Source organism: Kwoniella newhampshirensis, chromosome 2, assembly GCF_039105145.1.
Source record: "Kwoniella newhampshirensis strain CBS 13917 chromosome 2, whole genome shotgun sequence".
Taxonomy (NCBI): Eukaryota; Fungi; Basidiomycota; class Tremellomycetes; order Tremellales; family Cryptococcaceae; genus Kwoniella; species Kwoniella newhampshirensis.
Window position 1 is genome coordinate 1,785,349 of NC_089956.1, and position 21,773 is coordinate 1,807,121.

The window sequence follows — 21,773 nt, forward strand, 5'->3', positions numbered from 1 at the left end:
AAGCAGTCCTCCACCTTGTCCATAGCCGCACATAAGCGGAGTACAAGTGCATGTCATTCTTCCAACAAAGCGTCATCTTTGTGCTTGGCTACATTCGTAAAGAACCTAATGATTGCAGAAAAAAAGCACACTAAAGCAGCGGCATGCAATCTCTTTCCCCACAGGAGCTCCATATCTGTTTATTACTCACTGACACCCACCAATCACCATGTCACTCTTTCAAGATGATAAACCGGGCGAGACCTTTCGACGCGAGTATGTTACGGACAATGACAGTCGTGGAGATCAGGACACACCGATTGGTCACGGAGAGGAGATCAACGAGAAGAAATTGATCAGGAAGATCGACTGGCATATCGTACCTGTTCTGTCGGTTCTGTACTTGCTGTCTTTCCTCGATCGGACCAATGTGAGTGTCGTTGTTCTCGAGTAGTGTGCCAGAAAGAAAGGAGACTGACCCTACCGAAGATCGGCAATGCCAGTTTGTTCGGTCTGCAGCCGGCCTTGGGCCTGAGAGGCATGCAATATTCGGCATGTCTAGCCATCTTCTTTGCGTTCTACGTCTTGTTCGAAGTGCCCAGGTGGGTCTCGACCGCTTTGTCGGGAAGGTCATGCGCTGACATGTTCTTCAGTAACATGGTCATGAAGGCATGGCGTCCAAGCATGTGGTTACCCATCATAATGGTTGCCTGGGGTGAGTAGAATGCAGGCTTGACTGTTGCTGAACACTGGTATAGGTATCGTCATCACTCTGACCGGTATCGTCCAGAACTTCAGGGGACTCTTTGTCGCTCGTATCTTTGTGAGTCGTCTCGTCATTGGTATAAATCGTAGAACGTCTAACAGAGGATCGCAGCTTGGCATAACCGAAGCGGGTTTGTTCCCCGGTGTCTCCTTTTTCCTTACTCTCTGGTACCGTCGTCACGAGACCAATCTCCGTATCGCCTTGTTCTTCTCCGCAGCTACAGTCGCAGGAGCCTTTGGCGGTCTCTTAGCTAGGTTGATCAACTTGATGGACGGCGTCGGTGGATTGGAAGGCTGGAGGTGAGTTACGATGAGTCGGATCAATACTGAATTTCCTCAGGTGGATCTTCATCCTCGAAGGTATCCTTACCGTTGTCATCGCTTTTGCGTCCTTCTGGATGCTGTACGACTATCCGGATACGGCTAAATTCCTCACTCGGGCTGAGAAGGCTTTTGTCAAGGAGTAAGTTGCCTGAGCCTTGGATATGTGTCATGACATAGCACAAGCGCTGACGACTGCTCAGTCGTCTACACCTCGACTCTGTCGGTCTCTCAAGCGCGTTCAAAGGGAAATGTGAGTTTCCTCTTCACATAACCTTGCTGACAGTCAGTCGTCCTTCACGCTTTCCTCGATTACAAGATCTGGCTTCTCAGTTTCATCTACATTGGTGCTCTCATGCCTGTCTACGCGTTCTCACTGTTCTCGCCGACACTCATTGCGAACCTTGGGTACACTGCCGCCACAGCTCAGCTTCTGAGTGTTCCGCCTTATGTGCTTGCCGCCCTAACGACGGTCATTGCGTGAGTCCTTGTTGCGTCCTCTCGTCGGCGATCTGAGCACTGACGACAAGCCCAGTGGTTTCCTCTCGGATCGTGCCGGTCGCCGAGGTATCTTCATCCTTGGGTTCTCCATCCTTGCATTGGTCGGATTTGCCATGTGCATCGCTACGCCCAATCCACGAATTGGTTATGCTGGAGTCTGTGAGCAATACAGTCGGTATGAGCCGAGCCTGAGCTGACGTGATATAGTCCTTGGCGCGGCCGGAATATACCCCTTGATCCCTCTGTGAGCGGGAATGGTGTTGTCCGGTGACAGTCACTGACAGTTCGCAGGATCGTCTCTTGGTCTGCCAATACTATGGGCGGGAGCTTGAAACGATCAGTTGGTATGGCAATGTGAGTTTCGCTTGTTTGAAGTGGGGACGAAATTGACCATCATTGCAGTGTCATCTCCATCGGCAACGCTGTGAGTTGTCAATACTCGGTCGTGCCATCATGCTGACCTGAGACACAGGGTGGAGTCATTTCGTCGTTCATCTACCGAGCTGTTGATAGGCCTAGATACTTCGTGAGTGATCTATTAGGAGTTTATTTAACAATTTCGCAGCTGGGACACGGCGTCGTCATCGGCTTTGTCTCCATGACCTTTTTCTTGACATGTATTCTGTGAGTCGTTTCTCCGTTGCTTAACATCACTGTGAGCATGCAGCTGAGCACGATACCTGCAGAATGTTGATCCTGGCCAAGAAAAATCGTGAGAGGTTGGCTATCGCGGAGGCCCGAGGTGGTCGACCATGGTCCGAGACTGAGAAGCTTGAGCAAGGTCAGTCTCAGTCTGCGTCCGTCTCACGCCTCGTCATGCTGATTGGAACTACAGAGGAAAGAGGAGACGATGCGGATTACTTCATCTATACCTTGTAAAGCCATTGGGCAAAGTAAAGATCTCAAGGTTCAATCGAATATCCCACAGGATGCATATGTACAATCCAACTACAACACTCTCGGTCTCGATTCAATGCCCTTAAGTCTACGGCTTCTTCCCGTCTTGCCCAGACCCAATTTCTAACGCGGTATAATCAGGCAGCACTATCTCGTCTTCCGGTGGCCCACTAATCTTCGAAAACAGCCACTCCAATCCTGACCGTTTCCAAAGCCTGCCGATACCGACCATGGTTCTCACAAGCCAGTACAATGTCTCGATTCCCAGCCAGGTTTGCGGATGAACGATGCGAGGTATACCGGGGCCCAGTGTCTGAATGCTCTTGACGTACGGAGTCATTATTCGCTGATAATCCTCCAGACCCTTCTTTGGATCACCTGCATGTCTTGCCATCTCTCCTGCTAGGATATAAGCACCGACAAGAGATAACGGTGTGCCCATACCGGAGAACGGGGTCGCACAATATGCTGCATCACCGACCAACGCGACTCTTCCTCCGGTAGAGTGCCAACGCTTCGCATGGATCTGGCCGGCATAATCGAGATATAGGTCGTTACTGTTCTCCAGTCCCTTGATGAATGTAGCCTCGTACTTTCCAGAACCACGAAGGTACGGTTTGAGCTTCTCGATCTGCTCTGCTTTGGGGAGTTTTTCGAGACCGAGTGAAGTGGGCTCGATGAAGGAGAAGAAGGTGTTGGTGAACTGCTTTGTGCGCTCGGGTCGAGTGGACAGTATTCGACGGTTGGGGAGTGGGACGATCTGCCATTTGTCGTAGAATTGGTCGGATGCATCTCTAGGCATACCCCAATATGCGATATCTGCATTCTCTCGCAAGCTTGAGTTCACCCCATCACCGTTGTCAAGAAGGAGAAGGACCCACTCACAACATCCAAGAGGTCTGAACTGATATTCATCCGGTCCCAGAACCAACTTCCTCGTCCGACTCCCTACTCCATCCGCAAGGACCACCGCATAGAACTCTTTCTTCTTCCCACTCTGAAACTCCACCTCGACCCCCTCCCCCCTCTCATCGATGCCCACGATCTGATCACCAAAGATCCATTCTGTTTGAGCTTTCGTCTTGTCGTACAACAGTTTGGCAAGATCACCTCGTTGTATCTCTGTCTCGTTGGTGGGACTGATATCTCCCATGGGCAGGTGGAGGCGTGATTGACCATCGATCGTCATCCAGTTGGAACCGGTCTCTTTCGTGTGAAGCGCCAAAACTTCGGATTCGAGTTTCATCTTTCTCAAGACCGTCCTCTGAACATCGAGTTTGATGGTCAGTGTGGACTACCCAACAAGCCAAGGTATCCAATGACAATGACCCACCCCAGACCCTTCGATATCGACATTCTGACCTCCGGGTCGGACCTCGTGCCATCTCTCCACGAGCGTGGTCCTGAACCCGTATCGATTCAACCAGAAGGCGACGGACGGTCCCGCGATGCTTCCACCTGAGATCAACACGTTTCTGCCATTTGTCGACGCTGTCATGTCGGCGAATCAGATCAAAAGTGGTATTCAGTCGTCGGGGGAAGAAGTAACAAGCGATGGTAACTTAGGTGATCTTGTGTATATAGCCATGAGCAATCCCGACCAGTCATCAACTTGCTGTTACCGCCCTCGACCTACGTTCTGTTCCCGGCAGCGCTTCTATTGTCCCCTGTCATTTGAGATTGCCGAGATCCATACGTTTTACTACGCCGGTCAGTTCACCCAAATTAAAGTTTACGTATGTTGTGCAATCGGCAGAGGATGCACAATTTTGCCGGGAACGAGACGCGGCGTCTTTCGTTGTGAGGATCTCTTTTATAGGCTTCAGGAGGCTTCCAGACCCTCTGATACGAATTCTCGGAGGCTTGGCTTCTATTTCAGGACCGCGGCCAAGATTTACATGTTGACAGATTGATTTCATACATTGCCAACTAGCGATGGAGACACAGACAAGCCAAACACAAAAGCAAAAACAAAACAACTACATGGAAGCCAACGTTGAAACCCATTATCTTCGACGAGATCCTTGTTCAGACGGGCCAGCAGCTGAAATTTCGCGAGTACGGTCAGCCTGAGATCTTGAGAGATCTACTCGAGGAGCTCGACACACTGCGATGAGTATTCCATACACGCATGGTCGTTCTGGACTCGGACCCATTGGGGGAAAGGAGTCGGTGTTTGGCATGCACCAGTGCATCCGTAAAGCTCTCCTGCGCCCGACCGTGAGATGCGAGCCATCGTGGAGATTCAGGAATCATGACCAATAGCAAGATGGGCACAATGAAGATGGCCTGCATGGGGACTGGGGTACGCCAAGCCTTCGACCCGGAGGAGTAGGAGAATCCGTAGCCGGTCCAGTATGCTGTCATGATACCTAAGTTGAGCAGACTGAGTTGAAAACAGACGAATCGGCCTCGGCTCGTTTTGGGCAACACCTCTCTCAGAAGGACTGGCATGGCGGAGTTGAGGAAACCCTAGGATCGATCAGCTCCAGTCATAGTCTGGACAACCCACCATTCCAAGTCCCGAGACGACACGCGCACCGATCATGGCGCCAGCAGCGCTGACTCCGGCTTGAAACCCAGCGCGCCAAGCATGAAGATCGCGCCGATCATGATAGACCTCTTTCGACCGAGTCTCTCGCCAACAAACGCAGTGACGATCGAACCAGCACAACAACCGATCTCGCAGATAGCAAGAATCGTACCCAGAAGGGAGGAGGAGGAATGCTTGAACGTTGTTTGAAAAGGTTTCTCGTTGATAACTCCGCCTGATCGATGTTGTCAGACGCCCTACCCCTCCTCCACATGCGACCCAGACCCAGGACTCACCCATGACGCCATTGTCGTAACCGATGAGAAGAAACCCCTTCGCTGTGAGCAAAGTCACGATGAAGAGTAAACTGCCAGCCATGATGAGGTGTCAATGTTGAAGTCCTTGGAATGGATGTGGGGAAGTTTGAGGACCCCAGACGGCCCTTCCTTTGATAGTATATATATATGAATAGACAGATGGGATCGATGATGCTTAGTGACCACCGACTTTGACTTGCCGGACCGACTACATGGTGCAGCGAAGGCTGTTTCGGCTCAGACAGGCGAGAACTCATCTTTCACTGACGAGCTTCCACCTGGATCTACAGTGTGGTTCACAGATCCACCTTACGGATATGAGCAGCAGTTCCGACCACCGTGTCAGCTCCCACCTCACGTATATGCTCTGGATCCTTTCTCTTGACATGTACGAGTGGTCGCGGACGGATTCGATCATCCCAACGGGATATGTTTCAGTCCGGACGGACGAGTATGCTACCTGACAGATACATCCCACATCCACGGATCGGAAAGATTGAATCCAGGACTGCAGAACACCATGTGAGGGTCCCAAACCATCTACATACATGAAGCCGAGCTGACTCGCGATATAGCAACGCCTTCGATGTCGTATGGCGCGGAACGAGGAGTGAGGCTGGTGGACCTAGCTTGCAAAATCAAAGACTGTTCGCGTTCGCCGATACAAGTGTGCCTAATGGAGGTGAGCCTAAGGGTTCTTTCCGCAATGATCGATCTCTCATGTCATCTTCAGTCAAATGCGACATCCTGGGCAATGTTTATGCAGGATGTGGGGACGGGATTCATGCCTGGAGTGAGTGTTATATGCGATTCTGATCTGGTGAAAAAGGTTCGCGTACTGACAATGTTCTGGTAGACAAATACGGTACTTTGTTCGGCAAGATGTGAGTAGATGTCATTTTCTGAGCCATTGCGCACGCTGATCTCCGCCAAAGCCTTCTTGGTCTCGTGGACGGGAATTTCGACACGGGCTGTGCCAAGTTCTGCTTCGTACCCGGTGGGAAGCTGGTCTGTTTTGCTGAAGATCGTATATACCTTGTAGAAGGTTTGGTTGTGGAGGGTGCGACAATTGCTTGGGAGCGATGGGTCGAGCGATGACCCATTTCTGAAGTCAATCGTGATGTACACATCTTGTCCATATAGCGTTTGAACTCGACTCATGAGGAGATGTGATCCGGAACGAAGGCTGGATTTGGAAGCAGACCAAGATGTCATAGGTATTTGCTTGTTGACTTTGTCGTCCGTTGAACAGCAATCTCAAACCACAGCATGTCATCCCATCAGCATCTCATCCCCCAAACGTCCCACGGGTGTTGTGATTAGCCGATTAGCCGGTGCCTGTCATGTCCAGGGAAACTCGGATAGCCGGGTGAACTTCCAGGAACCACAGCATGCGCGTCACCAACCGTTGGCTCGTCCTTCCTTCTTCTCGTTTGTTCACTTCACCATGACAAGACAACATCATTCGAAAGCGTCACCGAAAATGTCGACCTCATCCACAGTCATAGGCTCCTACGAGGGAGAAGACGTGTATCAAGTCCGTCTGCGCAGCGATGGAGGGATCGAAGCAGGGATCGTCACATTCGGAGCCGCCCTTCGGGACCTGCAAGTCGTCGCACCGGAAGGCAAGCGTCATGTTGTCCTCGGGTATCCTTCATTCGAAGATCAACTCACCAACAAAGCCTGGCACTTCGGCGCCGTGCCCGGCCGTGTCGCCAACCGTATCGCCCACGGTCAATTCACTCTCGAGGGCGCACAGTACCAAATCAATCTGAACGAGAACGACCGTCATGTATGTCATGGTGGAACATCGGGTTTCGGTGTGAGAAATTGGACCATCAAGGAGCAATCGCCAAACACCGTCACGCTCACCCTGAGATCGGCGGACGGAGACCAAGGTTTCCCAGGCAATCTTCTGGCCCAAGTCACCTACGCTCTCACCGACGACTCGACATTGCAGATCGACTGGTCCGCGACGACCGACCAAAGTACCATCGTCAATCTGACCACTCACGCTTACTTCAATCTCGATGGCACGAGCGGCCAAGACACTACGAAACACATTCTTCAATTCGACGCAGATCACTACACTCCCGTCGACGAAAGTCTCATTCCTACTGGCGAACTCAAATCCGTCGAAAACACCCCCTTCGATTTCCGTCAACCACGTCCGATCGGTGATTCCTATCACTACGACCATAACATCGTCCTTCGTGATCTCACCGGCGAGGTCAAGCGTGCGGCGACATTGATGTCGTCGCAAAGCGATCTGAAGATGGAGTTGTGGACAGATCAACCCGGTGTACAATTCTTCGATGGCAAACCACTTGATGTTGAACAACCCGGACACGATGGTATGCGGATCTCTTCGCGAGCGGGCATCTGTCTCGAACCTCAGGTACACCCCGACGCGATCAACCAAAAGAACTTCCCGAATACGGTGCTGAAGCCTGGGGAGACATACAGACATCACAGCGAGCTCCGGTTCAGCCAAGTCTAGGTGGACGAAGATGGGTAGTTCAAGGTGAGATATGATTTGTAAAAGCTTTGTGATGCAGGTCAAACACCTCGATATTCACATGCATATTCCTCCAACACCTCGTGCGTAAGAACCATCACCTCTCGATCAACATACAACGGTGAATCCACAGCAATATCTAACGATCCATCTGGCCACCCTTTCTTACCCACACTAACCAACACATGTTGGTGTTGCGATCTGATCAATCTACAGTACCGTCGCTCAATAGTGGTAACGGAAATGGGGGTTCTTTGGTACAGCTTCAGTGATGGGCCTCCTTAAATGGCAACGGACTTACTTGACGATCGGTCATGTCCTGGAGACCGTACAAACAGCCTTCAATTGCAGCCTGCTCGGGTGTGACGCCCATGGCCTGAGCCTTCTTGTCCCGACGTTTGTTCTCCCATCTCACCCACACGAACCAAGCCACGGTAACGACCTGGATGGCGATGAAGTAAGCACAACACAAGTATAGACCAGGGCGGTACTGGGGTGCAGTGCTAGCCTGGAACGCTTGGGGTCCAATGACAAAGCCTAAGCACCAAGACATGAAGACGAGGGCCTGGACAACGCTCTTCTTGGTTCGGCCACCAACATTGAGGCCAGTGGATGACCAGACAAGGTAAGAAGCAGGACAATACGTCCCGGTGATCCAGTAGCCGATCTATGTGTTGGGATCAGCTGGCGGTGCAATACCAACACTATCGTACTGACCAGACGACCCCAGTGTTTGCTGTTGGGAAGCAAACCCTCCATGAAGATACCGATAAGAGGCGGAATGTCGAACAAGAACACGAGGATGAGGTAGCAGTTCTTGTGCGCGTACTTTTGCGACAGCCATCCTATGAGGACCGAACCCTGATGGCTAGCGGTCAGGGCAACGACAATCAACGGGCGGGATGTTCACTCACCACGAACATAATCGCATACCAAGGAAGCTGGTAGGAGATGGTCTCTTCAGTCGTCAACCCGAACGACCTCAAAATGAGGGTGGAGAAAGTCGAGAAGCCCCCAGACGCCAAACAGCTGAGGAATGTGAAGGTCATGGTAAAGTATACTTGAGGATCGCGAAAGGCCTCCCAGACCTGGTCCCAATTGACGGCGTAACCCGAGGTAGACTCTCCGGTCTTGTTTCTGACGAGACGAGCGTGTGCATAGTCTCTCTCCTGCAGAATGTGTCAGACGATAGTTCGTACCCGTGAGTAGCTGACACTGACCTCAGGTGTGAGCCACCGGGCATTTTTCGGTGTACAGAGCGTCAAGATGAGAATGATTCCCCACACGAATGACAGACTGCCAAGGAATACTTGATGGATCGTCAGACCGAGATTCTTCCCGTCGCAAAGGCAACTCACAATTGATGGCTTTCCACGACGCGATCGGACCTCCAACTGCAGCATGTCCGACTGCGTAGTTGCACATGAGGATGAAAAGGGAGAAGAAACTGTTCATGGCGCTAAGAGAATCTCCACGTCAACTGGGGTTCTCGGCTCGAATGGGTCGAGAGTCTCACAAGAAAGCAATTGATCGGGAAGCTTGCTCTTCCCGCTTGTACCAAGCTGAGATGATAATCAGGAAGCCGGGAGTAACGGGGGATTCAAGGATACCAAGTATTGTTCGGATTGCCATGACTATGGGTGTGTCATCAGCGCATTTTCATGCGCGGTGAATGACAGAATGTCACTTACGCTGGACAAAATTCTGACAAGCGGCCATACAAAGAACACAGATACCCCAACAGAGCACAGTGTAGGCCAAGACCTTGTCTAGGGGGTACTTCTGCATGAGGAAACCGAAAGGGAACTCGAATACCATGTATGCCAAGTAGCTGCAGATAAGTGAGCTATGATCGATATACTATACGGAGTGCCTACACTTACAATCCTGTGGAGAGCCAGGCGAAGTCATTTCCGACAAGGTGGATGTCTTTGTTGAGATCGAAAGCCACACCTGAAGAGAGGGAGATCTTGTCTGCATACTAGATATTCGCGGGTATGAGTAAGCCTGCCGCGCAACCTTGTGAGACGGTCTGAGCACTAACCTGGAATCCATAGGTAGCCAAGAGCAAAGGCATGATATGCCAATCGATCTTGCGAAGGAATTTGCGTTCTTTCTCGATTTCCTCGGCGGTAAGCTCCTCGTCTACGCCAATGTGGGCTAGATGCTCGGTCTGCGCATCCGCCACTTGCATGATTTTGACATCGAGATCATGGAGTTTGTCACCAAAGCCCAGCTCGTCGGTGCCGGTCTTGTGCTCTTCCATGGCGGCCTCTGTAATGTTCATATTGCAGTTCGTCGCGATTGGTTGTAGGAATGAAAGAGGGGACAGTCAGCCCCGACCGAGTTTATATAAGTTATGCGTGACGAATATTGTATAGCCCAACAAGGTATTTGACTCCAAGTCCTACGGATTCGGCTGCCCAAGGTCACTTGGATTTCAAGTCCGATCGTAGGTGATACACGCCCTTCTAAATTAGAAGCCACAATCCCTGAGATTGTCGTGCTCTCAAACGCTGGGGAACAAGAGGCGTGTCTTATCTTTGCATGTCTGCGATGTCGGAGTGCAAGTCGATGTCATTCCGTCTCAACACCGATGCTCCGACTGAACTCCGATGCTGCAGTGTGTATTGAACCAAGGGCGGCCGTCAATGATATTCCGACTTGTACACCGATTGACGTCTTACTTTGATCGTTAACAACGATCGTCAGTTCACCTTGAAACAAACAATCTTCACGGAAACAGCATGCCAGTCGCCGTATCCAAACCTGTCGTTCAGACCATCCCTGCTACCGCGGACATCAAAGAGATCCTGGAGATCCTCCACCGAGATGGTGTTATCGTCCTCTCCGACTTCGTGAGTCCCGAGATATATCAAGAAAGATATCGCTAACCATCGTTGAAGTGCCCAGAGGAGGAGGTGGACGCCTTGAATGCAAAAGCGAAGATTCACTTTGAGCGTTGTGAAGCCGAGGGTCGAGCAGCCGACAGCTTTCATGGCTCCAAGGGTCGTGCGACGCACACCACCGCCGCTTACGGACTTCTCGGTTCTGCTCCGGAGGAACTGTGCAAGATGTTCGTGAGCAGTCATCAGGAACGCGCAAGCTAACCGTTTGATAGAATGCAGCGTAAAGTTTGGCACCAGGGTGAGATTCCAGTCGCCCGTTTGGTGTGACAAAAGCTGATTTCTCATCAGTCATGGAGGAGTTTTTGACACATGGTGAGTAATACGAGCTACACGCGTTAATCAGAGACTGACGTGGTCGGCACAGAGTCCTGGGATGTACGTGAGCTGTGTGTTCCTGCTAGAGCTCTGGCTGACCCGAACGCAGTGGGGTGGTGACGAGAAGGTGTATCGAAAGACTGGCTGTATGTAGAGAAGATCTGCTCTTTCCTTTTATAGCTGACCCCATACAGACTGGTTGCATACCAATATCGGGTACAAGGTCAGCCCGGGGGCGAACAACCAAAGACTGCACCGGTGAGCTGATCACGTTTGATCCCGATCTCCATGCTGATTGAAAGTAGTGACCTCAACTCGGCCGCCATTCAAAGGACTGGTCCAGAAAGCCTGGTCAATGGAGGTCAGTGACCGTCTCGCTGAGACCGTTCATGCTCCTTTTGCATGATCCGCTAAGCGACCTCTCGCAGTGTCCACCTTCGTTGCTGGCTGCGACGTTACCCCAAGAAACGGCGGAACGCACGTCGCTCCCGGTAAGTCGCTGTACCCGACATCGCAAGATTCGTCGCCGCGCTCATACACTGAGATAGGCTCTCATCTGTGGCCACAAGACCGCATGCCTACACAGGAAGATACTGTCGCTGTCTCCATGAAGAAGGGTAGGTGTGACACAACATCGTAAGTATGATCAAAGCTGATTGTACATCCAGGTTCCATGGCCATCTGGCTCAGTAACATCTTCCACGGTGCTGTGTGTTCGATCATTTGACCGGTCTCAAGCGTTCGCTGAAAATGGCAGATAGGGCGCTAACACTTGCGAGCCCGATGAGCCCAATGCCGTTCGCACTATCTACGGTCTCTTCTGCATTGTGGGTTTTGCCGCGTGTCCACCGCTGTTCCCAACTGAAGAATCCTTGCAGTCCGACAACTTCCGTCAAGGAGAATCGACCGCTTGGATCTGTGAGCCCGAAGTCCTGAAGAAGATGCCACCAGAGGTCCTCCGACTGCTCGGAATGTATGCTGGAAGGACCGGTGGCGGTCGTTTCATTGGTCGTGAACCTGTCCAGACCTGGGGCCCGCTCAAGGACTACAATGGAGGTGAATGGATCTACAGAGGTCTCGACAGTATCTATCAGTAGAATACAACGGTCGCTTTCTGGATTTGTAATGTATCCAGAAGTAGGTTGCCTGAGCTTACACGGAGCCTGCTGGAGTACCTGCACCTAAAGTGGGGACAGATGACACAGCCAGTCAGACACCAGTCTTCACACCGCCCATCGGATTTCTGATTATTACGTTCGAGACCTTGTTTGTCAGATCGGTCCGTGAGTTCCAGAAATGTTCAGGGTCTTTATCAAAGGTTTTGTCTTCTTCTTGAGCTGCGTACGCAATCTCGGGTCGGGATGAAGAGATAGCTTATCTCAGTTTTAAGGTACCCTGTCTATTTTGGGTTGGACATATAAGAGTGATAAGCCCCTCTTGGCACGTCACAATCGGTCAAAGCCGAGTTACACTAGACTTGCTCCGCAGACCGCAAGTCGACCGTCGCCCTCTGCACTGGCCGCGAGAAGAGATTGCAGACTGTAATGGGATACGTCTTGCCGTGCGTTTCGCGCCCAGCTTTGGTCATGTCCGCACGGAACCGGAGCCGGACTCCGGCGCAGGGAGATGTCTCCCCCGGAGACGAGACCGACATCATTAGTCGCCGCTTGAATTGGGAGCTGAACAATGTCCATCGCAGCCCCCCGAGATCCCAAATTCTCATGCAGACCTGCCTACTCAATGCCAATGTCCCTAACGGTCTCAGCGTTGCGCAAAACATCAGTGTATGACCTGCTAGGTCATTGGAAAACGGCACTCAACATCTTGAGCATACGTACAAGAAGAATCGCAAAGATGTATCCACCGACATGTGCGACACAAGTTCCACAATCACGTCGCCAAACAACTCATAGCCGATGATTCATACGATAAAATTAACGCCACTGCTATGATATCAATGTCCTGGGAAGCACCTGAGATTCTACATGCTTTCTACTTTTCACGAGAAACGCGCTTGAGATCCTGAGTCTCTGGAGTAGGCTGCTCCTTTCCGGCTTTCTTGGGCTGGTACGACCAGTTATTAGCTGTGGTCACCAGTCGGAAAGTTATTGAGCACTCACAACACGGACAAGCCAGTAAAACCCGATCGCTGCGATGACATTGACGATGATGTACACCCACATCAAACCAAAGTTTCTCCATCTGCGGGAGAAGTCAGCGAGAATTACCACAAGAGTTGAATAGACCGTTCTTACCTATGCGCATACTGGATGTTGAAGTTGGTCAAGAACGTGTTGGTGCTCTCTATCGCGCAGAATTGACAGTTGCTCTGCGCGTTCCCATCCAGAAGGTATCCGCCAGCAAGTGAAATGTAGTCGGCCAAGTAGGCTTGACACGTCTGTCCACTGGGAGGGTCGAATCGGAGATACTCAGTCTCGGAGCAAACGACGCGGGTGTTGGCGACGGCCACGCTGAGCAGACCCTCGACCAGATATGTGAAAGGTGAGACCCGGTACATGAATTTCCAAAAGCCGGGGAGCGAGTTGTACACCACCAAGACACTGGAATGATGCATTAGCGGAATCGAGAGTGAGGGCTCGTTATATGGGCTCACCCGTTGAAGATGAGGCACAATGAGAACATTAACTGGGCAATGTTGCCCGCCGTCTCAGCCATGTCCATGCCCGCAACGATTGCAGTCGCAAACGTCGAGGTGAAAAGGAAGAATACCTGCATGTACAGCCACATGAGGGCGCCTCGCACGTGCACGGTGTTGGTGGGGACCGCGTTGCGGTAGTAGCCGATGGGATAGTACCAGCAGAAGTAGAAGAGAGTACCGACGAGCACTGATGGGAAATGTGAGCGATACTTCTGACAATTTGCTGTGGATTGGCTTACCTGACCAAGGGATTTCCACCACGATATTGCTCAATATGAACACCTTCCAGTCGTAGGTTTTTGAAGGCCTCTCTCGGGATTCGTACAAACTTCGTTGGACCACAAAGTTGGGCATAATTTGTTGCACAAGCTGCCCGAAGATGAGGAATGACTGTAGGCAATATCAGCAAAACCCTCGACGGCTGCCGAACCAGGCACTTACCATGAACGCTGAGAAAAGTTGACTTTGCAAGCCTTGCTGAGAGGTGTCCGCTTTGAAGAAGGAGAATCCGATGAAGAGTGCCTATTCACACTATAAGCTTGTTGTCTCCATTGGCGATTGCGCACTCACAGAGGAGACGGCAAGGAACAATTTGGAGTAGATATAGGACGGCGTTCGCCAGTATTGCTCGAATACACGCCTTAGCACCACGACAAACTGCGTGCCAAATGGCGCTGCAAACTCAGCATAGCCAGCTTTATCGGCCTTGACATCTCCAGACTTCTCCTTGGCTGCAGGGCGTTCATGTTTCAAACGATCCAGTTCGTCTCGAACCGCTACTCTCTCTGGGCTTTCAAGCCATCGTTGATGCCAATCCACGTCCGTGTGGCTACCGGGAGCGGCACCAATCGCAGCCAGCATCCACTCTGCTGGGTTTTCACCCGAAGGACAAACCGGTGCGCCGTTCCGGGTGAAGTAGTCGATGAGGATATGAGATCCTTTGCCGACCTCGCCAAAGTACACCGTCTTGCCGCCTTTAGCGAGGAACAACAGTCGATCAAAGTTTTCGAACAAGATAGCAGATGGCTGATGGATCGTGCAGAGAATCGCTTGACCGTTCTCAGTGAGCTTCCTGAGTAGTTGGAGAATATTCCACGATGTCTGCGAATCCAGTCCGGAGGTAGGTTCGTCGAGGAATAGCAGGAGTTCTGGTTTAGCAACGAGCTCCACACCGATGGTCAGACGTTTACGCTGTTCTACGTTGAGGCCTGAGATCGGGATTAGCATATCAGCAGACATCGGATGACATCACAAGCGTGAACTCACCTTCTCCGGGTACACCAACCACCGCATCCGCATAGCCGTCCATCTCCAAGAGCTTGAGCACTTCTTCGACGTACTCGTACTTTTCCTTTTTGGTTACTCGTTTCGGTTGCCGAAGAAGGGCGCTGAAGCGGAGCGCTTCGCGGACAGTACTCGTCTGTAAATGCAGGTCTTGCTGCTGCACATAACCTGTCTTCCTTTGGAAGGAAACGTCACGCTGATGACCGTCAACCAGCATCTCACCCGTGACGACACCCATCGTTACTCGCGTGGCCAGAACATCGAGAAGGGTCGTTTTGCCGGCACCAGAGACACCCTACAGTCGTGATCAGCCCATAGTATAAGATCCAATCATGACATGTCATACCATGAGTGCAGTAAGAGTGCCCGGCTTGACCCAGCCGTCAACATGATTCAAGATACGTCTCGTTTCCTTCTTGATCTTGATGTCGTATACGACATCGCGCCAAGAGAAGATACTGGTCTGTCTTTGAATGATGGAAGTATTGACGGTTCCGTCAGAAGGCTTGGCTCTGCTGTTGGTATCTGATCCCTCGGATTCCGCGTCGCTACCTTTGGAGGATCGAAGCGCTTCGGGTATTTGACCTTTGGGATACACAAGGATCTCTCCTTTGGATTGCTTCTCGGTAATCACCTCTGTAAGTTTGACCAGCATTAGCTAGCGTATGACTGGGAGTGGAGTGGACGAACTCACCGGTGGCGCCAATATAAGTAGCGAAAAAGAAGAACATGAAAGCTAGAAGGATGCCAAAGTTCCTCCATTTGTGCGAATGGTAGTACTCATATGATAAAGCGAGGTATGTATCACCATTGACCGAGTTTGATCCAGCTGTTGCCCCGACTGTACTGCAAACCCGGTTGGTTGCTCCAACGTTGGCATATGCAGGAAACTGAGGCGATGGTACGAAAACGGAGCAGGAGAAATCTCGGCCATGGAACTCGTTGATCATGAGTGACTCAAACGCATAGGCGATCGGGTCGATATAATTGATCCAGCGGGACCATCCTCGCATATAAGTGACTGGGATTGCGAAACCAGTGTACACGACCAATCCTATCATGATGACAGACGCTGGTGTCATGGCCTGGACGAATTGGCGCGATACTGACCCAATAGTTCTGAAGATCATCGACATGGTGAGTGTGGCGAAAAAGTTGATCATGAGGTAGAAGAAGAATGCGCCTGAAAGAGACATCAGTCGCTTCATACGGACGCGTGGATTACATACCTGGTTCCCGTCGGAGATTGGTCATGAAGTAGAGGACAAGATTGAAGAAGATAGCGTTGAGGATCTTGTAAGGCATGTCGACAAGCATGGATGCGAAGGCCTCGGCGGAAGGGTGGTAGCTGTGACAGTATGCGTTAGCTGCGGCACTGATAGCCAGTCAGCGAGCTTACAATGCGTAACGGGCATGTTTTTCGACGATTGGACGTTGAGCATACAAGGTAAGAATCTGTTGTGGGATATGGTGAGCATTCTAGTGCAGACGACGGAAGGACATAACTCACTTCCAGAGCCGCACCAAATGCATTGAGTAACACAGCGAAGAAAAGTAGTGCACCCCGTTGATAAAAGCTTTCCGTGGTTTCCTCTGCAGGGTGGTCAGCGAGCCCTTACTGCTGTCAAAGTTATCTACTCACGAAGGTTGAAGAAAACCGAACTGATGATCAGACCCATGACAAAGTTACCAAACAGTTGTGTCAACGTCAAGCTCGGATCCGCGCGCAGCCTCCAGAATCCTCGGGCTACGCAGAGCTTGATCTGTTGACCGTAAGACAACGTATAGGGCGAAGAAGGTCGGCTAACGATGGGTTTGGATAATCAACGCATGCTCTCGGTGGACATTCAGTGAAACTCACGTTCGTTTCGACTGCTGCGCTCGTCTTGACATCATGAACTCTTCGTATCTCTCGCCATGGACAGGATGTTGACGATTGAACAGTGCAATCTCCTTTTGCAGATTCGCATATGCTGCACTCTGCTTCCATCGCTGCGCAAATTCTTTAGGAGTATTGGGGACCCGACTTTCGAACCCGGGTTTCGCTTTACGTTCGGATGGACTGGTCAAACTGGTCAAAAAGTCGGGTGTCGTCTGTTGTGCTGGACAATCGAAACCCATTTCCTCAAAAAACGGTTTCGCTTCGTCAGCTTTGCCGAAGAAGATCTGTTCGCCTTCGTACAGCACGGCTACTTTGTCAAAGAGATCGTATGCGGATTGGGGTGATTGATAAATGGCTACCACAGCGGTTGTGCCGAGATACTCTGCTTGCATTCGAAGGGTTTTGCAGAATTCGATTGCATTGGCGGAATCGAGACCTCGAGTGGAATTGTCCCAACACTGGAGAGGCGCACCGGCCAAAGCAGCCTCAGAGATGGTGACACGTTTCCGTCTGGCAATTGTGTGAAGGAAAGGGGGAGGACAGGTAAAGGCGAGGTGAGGATGACGACTGTGTAAGCGTACGGCATGGAGAGTGACGGATAACAGTCACTCACTCTCCTCCAGACACTCCTCTGATAAAGTCGTTTCCAACCTTGGTGTTAATAGTGTGAGTGATACCGAACATGGACATGATGACATCTCTGTAGTGTCTGGCAAACTCAATTCTGCTCAGGCCTCCTGGGGGGTTGCGAGGCGCACGTGCTTCCGCAGCGAACCTAAGGGGTGTCATCGTCAGCACTCCGAAGCTACGGATCGTCGGATTGCTGGAGACTCACAGGAGTGTTTCGCCAACAGTCATATTTGGGAAATGAACATCCACCTCGGCGGTGTAGATAGCTTCTCCACGGAATCGACCGAGCATTTGCTTTGGGGTGATACCTGAGTACGTATGCGTCAGAAAGACTTCACACTGGGTGAACCAGAGACTCACCTCGATAGTTGATCTCGGCTTCCTCGTTCAGAAAGATACCATTCATCTCTCCCGCGATTGTCTTCAACAAAGTAGTACAGCCGCTATGCCGAGGTTGGATCAGGTTGGTCATGAATTGCCCGGGTTCTACTCACCTTCCTGGTGGACCCAAAACCACTAGCATCTCACCAGACTCAAGCACTCCATCCATGTCGTTGAGGATGTGGACCTTCCGCTTTCGGTTGCTGAAAGCATCTCGAGCCGAGCTGATCAACGACAGCGGTAGATTGCTGACTGTCTTTTGGTAGTCTGTCACGCGGGGATCATGAGCGTCGATTGCACAGCGACCAAAGATCATGACTGCGACTCACCGGCGTCTGATCCGAACCCATGTACACTCATATTCGAGTATGCTACACCGGCAGTCCTTCTTGGCGACGACTCCTGACTTATCCTACTCATTTCCTTGACCCACTTTCTTGCATTGAAGTTTTCTGAGAATGGGTCCAGATCACTGTCGGCGTTGTAGTTGAAGATATCGACAGGTTGATTACCTCCACGAACGGAAGCGCGAGACATCTGGCGAGCAAGGCTTGTGACGTGTTGCTCGCGCTCCCGTGTCGATGGTGCCGCTGTATCAGTCGAGGAAGGTGCTTGGTGATCATCGTTGGACGTGACTCTGGATATAGCGCGACCAAGTTCAGGACCTTGCTTTGACCGATCAATGAAGTTGTAGTCTCCTATACCGACAGACATGGTGGCCGAGCTTGTTTGGGCGGATCTGAAGGATCTGGGAGTGTTACTAACCGACTGCGCTCTTTTCGATGGAAGCGAGTCTATGGGAACGAGACTAGTGGTCGATCGAACTCTCTAAGAACACAAACTCTTTCGAATGTCGGATATGTAACTTGATCTGACTGGTGGGATGGGGGGTTGTCTTTTGTCTTGTTGTCTCGAGCTGACACTTTTTGCGGCGCCCGATACTGTCAGCGGTGGCCCGCAGCCGCCAAGCCACGTGCCAAGACCGTTATGCCGATGGCCGCGTGACCGATTCCAGCTGGTACCTGACACGGGGTACATGAGAAGTCCGAAAGATAATATCTGATCACAGTTTGTACATTCCCTACGCGTGTCCGGCAAGTGGCGCAGAGGTAACGACGAGTTTCCGCATTCCCCGTGGTGTTCTGCAAGGGGCCCGGCATTTTTTCGGAAGTTTCACATGTGGCAGCCAAGATCTCCAACCTCCACATGTCTGCGGGTGACAAGTTACTCTTATCGGTCCCGCAATGCAAGATAGTCGCTAAGACCATTCCTTATCTTGCGATGCTCCCATCTTGACCCGTCGATGGCCCAGAAGCGCATGGGACCGACGGGAACTCCCGCTCGGACGAGCCGATCAAGGCCAAGAGCATAGATACATATGAAGCGTGTCACCGCTCATCCACACTGCTCTTCCCTCCCAACATCGCCATCTGCAATGCTCGGTCTCATCTACCTGCTTTCATCGTTGACCCTTGGTCTGCTGAGCCTTGCAGCTCCCAGCAATATCACTCCTCGATGGTACTTCCCTTCCGAGATTGATGTACTCTCCGTGACGGTGCAAGAACTCCAACAATTCTTGTCGAATGGGACGGTGACCAGTGTTCAGCTCGTTCAAAGGTACTTGGTGAGTTCCAGCGTCCGATAAGAGCTGACTCCAGGACAACATAGCGGGCAACAATCGAGATGGACTCTACCTTCGAGCAGTGATCGAAACTGCGCCATATGACAATGTCATGACGATTGCGCAGGAAATGGACGACATGAGGGCGAACGGGGTGAGATCGTTTCTCCTGCTTTTCTTGATCCCTGCTTATGATCTGCAGACCATTTTATCCGAGCTCCACGGCATTCCTATGCTCTTCAAGGATAATGTTGGCACGGACATGTCGCTTGGCATGAACACCACCGCTGGGAACTTTGGCTTTCTCGGCAGCCGAACACCAGGCGATTGTCCCGTCTCAGCCAAACTCAGAGCTGCAGGTGTCATCATCATCGGCAAAGCCAACCTGTCGGAGCTTGCCAACTTTAAGGGAAATATCACCAACGGATGGTCGGCTCGGGGGGGTCAAACACAGTCGGCATATGTGGTGGGAGGATTTGCAGCAGGCGGAGATCCTTGTGGCTCGTCGTCCGGCTCGGCGGTGGGGACTTCTGCTGGGTTTGCGGCTGCTGCATTGGGATCGGAGACCGACGGATCGCTAGTGTGTCCCTCCAATCGAGCAGCTCTGTATACCATTCGTATGAGTGTTGGTCTTTCGTCTCGGACCGGTGTCATACCTATCTCCTCCACGCAAGACACCGTCGGACCGATGACCAAGTCGACATACGATGCCGCATTAATCCTCGAGAACATGGTCGGCTTCGATTCGAACGACTCGTTCACCTACGCTGCTCGGGATCACATTCAGTCCAACTACACTCAGTACGCTCTGCCCCCTTATGCTACCTTCCAAGGCAAGACGCTCGCCGTACCTCGTGATTTCTTCTACAACGAGTCAATATCGGGCAACCCTCCAGAGATAAATGAGGCGATGGACAAGGCACTTGCCATGATGGCGTCTCTCGGTGCTACTTTGGTCGACCCCGCCAACGTCCCGTCCGCTTACGATCTTGCCACTTCGACGGCTGAAACAACTGTCCTTGACACAGACATCAAAGTTGACCTGGCCACCTACTTGTCTGGTCTGACAGACTCGTCCATTGAGACTCTCGAGGATTTGATCAATTTCAACGATGCCAACGCAGATATCGAGTTCGCACCCGGAGAATGTTGTCAACAGACCCTCGTCCGAGCTGTTCAAACGACTGGGAAAAACGCCACGGTATATCTCGACGCTAGAGCTCAGGATCTAGACATCGGTCGAACCAGAGGCATCGACTATGTCCTCGACACCTACGGTGCCGATGCGCTTGTCCTCCCGACCGAGGGATATGCTTCTTCCCTTGCAGCTGTTGCTGGCTACCCTATTGTCAGTGTACCTCTGGGATATCTTCCTTCAGGCCAGCCGTTTGGAATGGCTTTCATTGGAAAGCAGTGGAGTGAACCTCTATTGATCAGTCTGATGGCTGCGTGGGAGGCGGTGTCCCCGCCGAGAAAGGTTCCGGCTCAGTTGATGTAGGGGATGATTGTAAAAAGCTCCAAGCAGGGACGATTTGTCTCCTCTGCAGGACACCAGTATAATCTGTAGAGGTGACATATGAATGAGTGCGTGCTAGACGAGGGACAATGCCGACGACCCAGGCCGTCATCAGCTGAATATCCCCAGCCGACCCTCGTCAGTGACACAAAGTATGTGAGATTTTTTGCATGAACCGGTTTGAGTGAGTCTGAGCAGGCAGACTGAATACACCTATCTGAAAGTCACGATCAAAGCTTCTTTTTCGTAGAACCAATGCACCCCGACCTGAGCGTGACGAGCGTTGACGAGCTGTAGATGTTCGTTGATCTGATCGCGCAACGGGACGCATTTCCCGCTCTGGGGTTAGGGGTTAGGGGTTAGGGGTTAGGGGTTAGGGGTTAGGGGTTAGGGGGTTAGGGGTTAGGGGTTAGGGGTTTGGGGGTTAGGGGTTAGGGGTTAGGGGTTAGGGGTTAGGGGTTAGGGGTTAGGGGGTTAGGGGTTAGGGGTTAGGGGTTAGGGGTTAGGGTTAGGGGTTAGGGGTTAGGGTTAGGGGTTAGGGGTTAGGGGTTAGGGGGTTAGGGGTTAGGGGTTAGGGGTTAGGGTTAGGGGTTAGGGGTTAGGGGGTTAGGGGTTAGGGGTTAGGGGTTAGGGGTTAGGGGTTAGGGGTTAGGGGTTAGGGGTTAGGGGGTTAGGGGTTAGGGGTTAGGGGTTGGGGGTTAGGGGGTTAGGGGTTAGGGGTTAGGGGTTAGGGGTTAGGGGTTAG

At 51.7% G+C, this 21,773-nt stretch overlaps 9 protein-coding genes across 9 annotated transcripts; 5 read left to right on the top strand and 4 right to left on the bottom strand.

Moving 5' to 3' along the window:
- Nucleotides 1-208: 208 nt before the first annotated feature.
- On the top strand, nt 209-2,445 carry IAR55_001346 (uncharacterized protein; the record flags this gene model as incomplete). The annotated part of the gene is made up of 15 exons (XM_066944473.1): nt 209-409; nt 469-581; nt 633-694; nt 738-802; nt 857-1,044; nt 1,194-1,207; nt 1,269-1,318; nt 1,385-1,545; nt 1,601-1,725; nt 1,774-1,810; nt 1,858-1,920; nt 1,969-1,990; nt 2,039-2,190; nt 2,253-2,347; nt 2,402-2,445. The coding sequence occupies 15 exons, from the start codon at nt 209-211 to the stop codon at nt 2,443-2,445; spliced, it is 1,392 nt and encodes a 463-aa protein (XP_066805674.1).
- A 106-nt stretch (nt 2,446-2,551) lies between these two features.
- Nucleotides 2,552-3,961, bottom strand: IAR55_001347 (uncharacterized protein; the record flags this gene model as incomplete). The annotated part of the gene is made up of 3 exons (XM_066944474.1): nt 2,552-3,282; nt 3,349-3,727; nt 3,797-3,961. 3 exons carry the CDS (start codon nt 3,959-3,961, stop codon nt 2,552-2,554), a joined length of 1,275 nt encoding a protein of 424 aa, XP_066805675.1.
- A 508-nt stretch (nt 3,962-4,469) lies between these two features.
- IAR55_001348 (uncharacterized protein) lies at nt 4,470-5,374 on the bottom strand (the record flags this gene model as incomplete). The annotated part of the gene is made up of 4 exons (XM_066944475.1): nt 4,470-4,507; nt 4,572-4,935; nt 5,110-5,231; nt 5,293-5,374. The coding sequence occupies 4 exons, from the start codon at nt 5,372-5,374 to the stop codon at nt 4,470-4,472; spliced, it is 606 nt and encodes a 201-aa protein (XP_066805676.1).
- A 301-nt stretch (nt 5,375-5,675) lies between these two features.
- IAR55_001349 (uncharacterized protein) lies at nt 5,676-6,411 on the top strand (the record flags this gene model as incomplete). The annotated part of the gene is made up of 6 exons (XM_066944476.1): nt 5,676-5,701; nt 5,752-5,835; nt 5,889-5,995; nt 6,047-6,106; nt 6,170-6,197; nt 6,249-6,411. 6 exons carry the CDS (start codon nt 5,676-5,678, stop codon nt 6,409-6,411), a joined length of 468 nt encoding a protein of 155 aa, XP_066805677.1.
- A 385-nt stretch (nt 6,412-6,796) lies between these two features.
- Nucleotides 6,797-7,813, top strand: IAR55_001350 (uncharacterized protein; the record flags this gene model as incomplete). Its single annotated transcript, XM_066944477.1, has 1 exon — nt 6,797-7,813. The coding sequence occupies one exon, from the start codon at nt 6,797-6,799 to the stop codon at nt 7,811-7,813; it is 1,017 nt and encodes a 338-aa protein (XP_066805678.1).
- A 243-nt stretch (nt 7,814-8,056) lies between these two features.
- Nucleotides 8,057-10,118, bottom strand: IAR55_001351 (uncharacterized protein; the record flags this gene model as incomplete). The annotated part of the gene is made up of 10 exons (XM_066944478.1): nt 8,057-8,083; nt 8,133-8,498; nt 8,549-8,692; nt 8,746-9,000; nt 9,052-9,140; nt 9,190-9,290; nt 9,348-9,465; nt 9,523-9,662; nt 9,715-9,812; nt 9,876-10,118. The coding sequence occupies 10 exons, from the start codon at nt 10,116-10,118 to the stop codon at nt 8,057-8,059; spliced, it is 1,581 nt and encodes a 526-aa protein (XP_066805679.1).
- A 460-nt stretch (nt 10,119-10,578) lies between these two features.
- IAR55_001352 (uncharacterized protein) lies at nt 10,579-12,152 on the top strand (the record flags this gene model as incomplete). Its single annotated transcript, XM_066944479.1, has 13 exons — nt 10,579-10,689; nt 10,738-10,907; nt 10,953-10,978; nt 11,029-11,052; nt 11,105-11,115; nt 11,165-11,201; nt 11,250-11,313; nt 11,361-11,416; nt 11,484-11,546; nt 11,604-11,672; nt 11,724-11,764; nt 11,817-11,882; nt 11,934-12,152. 13 exons carry the CDS (start codon nt 10,579-10,581, stop codon nt 12,150-12,152), a joined length of 957 nt encoding a protein of 318 aa, XP_066805680.1.
- An 895-nt stretch (nt 12,153-13,047) lies between these two features.
- On the bottom strand, nt 13,048-18,605 carry IAR55_001353 (uncharacterized protein; the record flags this gene model as incomplete). The annotated part of the gene is made up of 20 exons (XM_066944480.1): nt 13,048-13,119; nt 13,176-13,257; nt 13,311-13,616; nt 13,670-13,901; nt 13,954-14,104; nt 14,156-14,236; nt 14,285-14,922; nt 14,981-15,293; nt 15,345-15,634; nt 15,693-16,181; nt 16,228-16,346; nt 16,398-16,453; nt 16,509-16,591; nt 16,641-16,801; nt 16,860-17,390; nt 17,494-17,655; nt 17,716-17,818; nt 17,871-17,953; nt 18,005-18,158; nt 18,221-18,605. 20 exons carry the CDS (start codon nt 18,603-18,605, stop codon nt 13,048-13,050), a joined length of 4,491 nt encoding a protein of 1,496 aa, XP_066805681.1.
- Nucleotides 18,606-19,326: 721 nt separating this feature from the next.
- IAR55_001354 (uncharacterized protein) lies at nt 19,327-21,010 on the top strand (the record flags this gene model as incomplete). Its single annotated transcript, XM_066944481.1, has 3 exons — nt 19,327-19,515; nt 19,640-19,666; nt 19,715-21,010. The coding sequence occupies 3 exons, from the start codon at nt 19,327-19,329 to the stop codon at nt 21,008-21,010; spliced, it is 1,512 nt and encodes a 503-aa protein (XP_066805682.1).
- Nucleotides 21,011-21,773: the final 763 nt, after the last annotated feature.